Source organism: Pantherophis guttatus, chromosome 8 (genome assembly GCF_059756535.1).
Source record: "Pantherophis guttatus breed Tessera chromosome 8, ASM5975653v1, whole genome shotgun sequence".
NCBI lineage: Eukaryota > Metazoa > Chordata > Lepidosauria > Squamata > Colubridae > Pantherophis > Pantherophis guttatus.
This window is the reverse complement of record NC_142070.1, coordinates 44,677,843-44,683,092: the sequence shown is the minus strand read 5'-3', so window position 1 is coordinate 44,683,092 and position 5,250 is coordinate 44,677,843. Positions and strand designations below refer to the sequence as shown.

Sequence of the window (5,250 nt, the reverse complement as noted above, 5' to 3'; positions counted from 1 at the left end):
GAAGGGATACCCCCTATTTTCTTTAGGAGATAGTTTAGTCCATTGTCTTGTGAGTTAAATTTTTAAAGCTTAACCCTTTTTACCACGCATAGCCGCAAGAATAAAGGAAGAGCGCCATCTAAAGGCCAGAGGATAGACAAGACGGATATTGCGAAGAAATTGTCCTGTAATTTTTACAGGCATTTATCTGCAAACTGGTAACATTGTACAGTACGGTAGCTGCTATGTGGCTTTGGAGACGGACTAGGAGAGGGAGGCATGTCAAGGAGTGGCATGGAGAACAGCCGAAATCTGTAGTTCTTCCACGTAAGCATTTTTTTCCTTATTCAAGAAAAACCTAGAAATGTATTGCAAACAAATACAGATACATCCAGATTGCTTATCTATTTAATTAAAAAAACATCCCCATGGTGCCTCATTTCAAATTTTAGACATCTGTAATGAAAAGACACTGGAAATCTGAATTATTCTAGTAGTTCTTATTTTTGTTCTATTAAACAGAAAAAGAAAATGTTGTTATCCAAAGTAAATAACTTGGTATGGAAATTTCTCCCCTCTTCCATGCAATTATATTTAGAATTTTACAGAAACTCTGAAAAATTTAACTATTTGTCTGTTTTCACTAGATCTATGAATTGTTTGGTTCTGGTTTAATGTTTTGTTTGAATCCACCCATTTTATTTATAATACATGGTTTATTAACATAGTATGTGAATCTAATGATCTTGGCTGTTTCAACAAAACCATGCTAGATTTTCTCCTAAACATAAGTTGCTCAAGTATCTTACCCTGAAGGATGATATCTAAAACACAAAAAGGCCAATTATAAGAATTCAGTACAGGAAATTTTTTACAGGATATTCTTTTTCAACCTGCAGATATTTCCTATCAAGTATACAGGTAATCCTCAATTTACGACCACAATCGAGCCCAAAATTTATTTGTTATTAAGTGAGAAATTTGTTAAGTGAGTTTGCTCCATTTTATGACTTTTCTGGCCACATTTGTTAAGTGAATCACTGCAGTTCTTAAATTATTAACACAATTGTTAAGTGAATCTGGTTTCCCCATTGACTTTGTCAGGTCACAAAAGGTGATCACATGACCCCAGGATACTGTCATGTCAGTCAGTTGTCAGATATCCAAATTTAAATCACGTGACCATAGGGATGCTGCACCAGTCATAAGTGTGAAAAATTGTCACACTTTTGTCACAATTTTCCGTGCCATTGTAACTTTGAATGGTCACTAAATGAACTATTGTAAGTGAAGGACTTTCTGTATTGCATTTCCTATTGCAATTGTTTTGTAGTATGAACCATTATGATGAACAAGGATTATAAAGAAGATATCGAATACAAATATACACACCCTTCCCAAACCATCTACATTTTCAGGCTGAAAGTGATTGACTGACCCAAGGTTGCCCTTTCATGCTTATGGCAGGACTAAAACTCAGTCTCCTTGTTGCTAGGCCAGCATCTTTACCATTACACTAAACTGGCTTATACTATCTTTGTCTTATATTCACATACAGTTTAGCTAAGCGCAGAGATGGAACTGTAATCCTGACTACAACTTCCTACACTTCTAGCCAATATGGAATTATGGAGTTATGCATCATCAATATCTATAATACATCCAAAAGTAGAGTTTCTCTATGCCTAAACTGATACTTCCATTTTACAAGATTTCCAAAACACAACAGACTTTTGCTAACATAAATAGAATTTATTGTAAATTATAAATCACCAATTTATACTCTTTGGATCATGGTTATTGATATTCACTCTTTGCTTAGAGCTCAATAGCAATTTTTAGTCATATAATATATTCAGTTACTCATTACTAAATAACTAATGATATATTGGGAAAGTATTGCCACGGCATTTCCAAACCTTCTTGATTCAACCATTCATATGCATTTAATACTAATATCCTTTTTCCTATTTTATAAATTTCCCATTTATGTTTCAAAACCTAATAAAAAATTAAAATACAAGACACATGAAGGTCCCCAGGTTCCCCACTTTGATTCAGTAAAACCGATACCCTGTTTTCCCCCAAATAAGAGATCCCTTGATAATAAACCCAATTGGACTTTTGAATGCATGGCAATAAGGCCAAGCGCTTATTTCAGGGTTCAAAAAAAATATAAGACAGGGTCTTATTTTCGAGGAAACACAGTACTTATGTGGCGGCATTAGTTCCTAATTCATACTGAATGAAATTAGAGAGGGGAATGGAATTGTAGTAGATTATTTATGTGCAATCAATCAGCCTTGTATGAATTCAAAATATGTGATACTACTGCTTAGTATGATTGGTGTAACCAAATAAGAATAGGCCCATATGCTGGCTGCGAGCTGAGAGACTCTCTGAAATTCACAATATACAAAGACTTGTGGACTTCAACTCCCAGAATAACCCAGTCAGCCTCTAAATAAATTGGGTGATTTAAATATTCTATTAATCCAAGCCCAAGTTTCAACAAACAACTCAGTTTCTAGGCTAAAAAGGGTCTTGTGCATTACCGCCTCTTGCCAAATTTTATTCAAAAGTTGTTGAAGAAACTTGTGTGGCAGCTAAATTATAAAATATTCTACCACAGGAGGGTGGAAATGAGACCATGAGAATATATAGTCTCAGCAATGCTCAGAAGTGTTAAAATGTTATAGTCATACCCTAATTAATATAGTGCTATTTAACAAGTTTTTGGGGTAAGATGTCTCCTTTTGTTCTGATGTCTAAAATTGAATGGAGGCAGAGCTATCTAACAATTCCTTACCATAAAAAAAACATCAATTCCATCATCTGAACTAAAAATATACATACATACATCTATGTACGTATGCATTAATGTTTAGCTGATTCTCTGCTGAATTGACTTTCTACATTATAAAGGCCTTGCTTTATTTGCCATAAGAGCTTTTGAATAAACTGAGTTTTTAACATCATGCATAATTTATATCAGCCATAATTACAGATACCGCTTCTAGAGAATAATGCTATTAAATACCATTAAAACATTACAAACCGGTTTCAAATGAGACATTAGAATGACAATAGCAACATTGCACTGCAATGTCCATCCCTTTTGTATGATTTTGTGATATGTCTATAAAAGAGGTAGGGTTTGTATTATGTCATTACAACACTGAATATGTCGTATGCCCTCTACATATACCTTTGGGTATAATTGTTTACATTTTCTACAAGCAACAAGCTTGTATAACTACCACTATAGAATTACTCCAGAAACAAACCTTTCACTAAAGAGTTGATTTCTTTCTGTTCCAGTAATAAACTATAGGTCAGTGGAATATTTTTTGTTCCTCTATGGAACTACTGTTATCCAAGTTCAAGTTTGCTAGTTTCTAAAAAACTGTTAAGATGAACCTTTTCCAATATTAAGCTCTTGAGATGTATTTAGATTAAAAACTCTTCATTCCCACTGTCACAAGAATAAGGTTACTGCCTAGGAATAGTAGTCCACTGCCAAAAAGAGAAAGCTGGTTAAAATCAGGAAATTCTATTTTGCTAATATGTCAAAATTATTTTTTCATGATAAAGCTGTGTAGAAAACTATGATTTATTGGCTGATTTGCCTTTCTCTTGCTTCCTCTACCAACTGGGACATAAAATAGTCATAAAAGTCCAGACAAAAAGAATGGGAAACAAATAAGAATAATCAGACAATAATTCCTTTTTTCTTTTTAAGGAATGAGCGCACAGTGAGTTTTTTTAAATTGCAGTATAAAAACATTTACTCAAATTAAATGCAGAAATATTTATTTTGGCTTCCTTGTGGAGTTTTTTTTGGGTGGAAATTTTTGTTTATAAAATATAGAAATAGCCAACACCTAAGCAAACTTTTGAACTCCAATATAACAAGTGATTTAATACTTCAAGAATATGGGTTTGAATAATGGTGTGCAATAAGGTCACCCATGTATGAAATTATGCAACTGGGTAGTGCATTATAATCACACACTTTTTAGTGCAAACTTCATTGTGCTTGTTTACATATATTTAACAAATTAATTACTGTTTTAAGGGAAAACTTGAGCATGGGTTACTACAAGGCATTTCAATTCCATCCATCCCTCAGAAAAATATACAGATGCAGGTAAAAGGTAGGTATGTTCAAACATCCTTCCTCATTCCAATATATATGCTACAGCCATTGCCTGTCTATTACAGAAGCATATTTATTTTTAGATGCTATCAAATTCTCAATATTCTTTGCTCAATGAGTAAGAAGCAGAAACTAACTTTGTACAAAGACCCAGTAAATTAAGTGATCAAGATTAAGCTGTACTACTGCTGAGGCAATCTAATGGTTGGCAATGTATGAGCATGACTTAATCCCAATACGTATTGAAATTCCATCCACATCCATGCGTATTTTATAACATGATGCCACTATGGCCCAACTATCCCTGTAACTCATGAAGCTGACATCTTGAATTACATAGGAAGTTTCATCTGGAGACCCCCGTCCCCCAAATTCTAAAGCTAAAATATCTGATCATTTATCTTGTGGTTCATTGCATTAATACCACAACATTAAATAAAGCTTTGAAAAAGTCTGTAAATAACCTAGGCAGCTGAGATTCTTCCCAAATTTTACACCCAGACACAAATAAAGTTCAGTCTCCTATCAGTGTTCCTCTGCTGTGAGTCAGTAAAAATCTCCATATATCAAATATTTTGGAAAATGATTACCAGCTGTACAATGTAATAAAAACAATGAATGTGGTAGCAACACACATATCCCTTTACATGCCTTGAGAGTCACATTTTTGGCTGAAGTCTTAAATAACTTACAAATCACATAGATAACATATACAGTTTTAAGGCGCATTGAGGAAGTTGTATGTCATTGTAAAAAATGGTCTGCGACACAAGTGGACAGTAAGGCAGAGTTCAATTATTCTTCAATTTTCCTATGTTGAGTACCCCTTTGTGTAGAAGTTAATGATTGCACTGTTCCTTCCACTTATTTGTTGTAGTCTGTTCATAGATATGATGGTTAATAGCAAATGCCATTCTCTCTAATAGTTTTCTTCGGTTACATGTGGACATTAGCATAGAGTTCTTCTATTTGAGAGCTGAAGTATTTACGTAGCTCAGGTCTCTTTGCCTTTAAGGTTGGTGTTAGCAGGCCATTCTCAATAGAGAACATTTCAGAATGAAGGGCGATGTTTTTGATCTGAAAAAATGAAGGTTAAATCAGACTTTGCAAAT

At 33.9% G+C, this 5,250-nt stretch overlaps 1 protein-coding gene and 2 long non-coding RNA genes across 10 annotated transcripts in view; 2 read left to right on the top strand and 1 right to left on the bottom strand.

Moving 5' to 3' along the window:
• The first annotated feature begins 255 nt into the window (after positions 1 to 255).
• The window catches only part of LOC148112611 (uncharacterized), a 43,671-nt gene continuing 38,676 nt past the window's right edge, over positions 256 to 5,250 (top strand). The window contains exon 1 of the long non-coding RNA XR_015729108.1: positions 256 to 306. This is a non-coding gene — a long non-coding RNA (uncharacterized LOC148112611). The remainder of the gene's footprint in view (positions 307 to 5,250) is intronic.
• The window catches only part of ACSL1 (acyl-CoA synthetase long chain family member 1), a 53,049-nt gene continuing 49,509 nt past the window's right edge, over positions 1,711 to 5,250 (bottom strand). For all 7 annotated transcript variants that reach the window (XM_034442894.3, XM_087874670.1, XM_087874671.1 and 4 more), the window contains one exon: positions 1,711 to 5,215. In XM_034442894.3, coding sequence (XP_034298785.2) covers positions 5,075 to 5,215 — 141 coding nt within the window. In that variant the 3' untranslated portion in view covers positions 1,711 to 5,074. The remainder of the gene's footprint in view (positions 5,216 to 5,250) is intronic.
• LOC117680247 (uncharacterized) overlaps positions 4,058 to 5,250 on the top strand; it is a 31,779-nt gene continuing 30,586 nt past the window's right edge. For both annotated transcript variants that reach the window (XR_004595592.2, XR_004595591.3), the window contains exon 1: positions 4,058 to 4,136. This is a non-coding gene — a long non-coding RNA (uncharacterized LOC117680247). The remainder of the gene's footprint in view (positions 4,137 to 5,250) is intronic.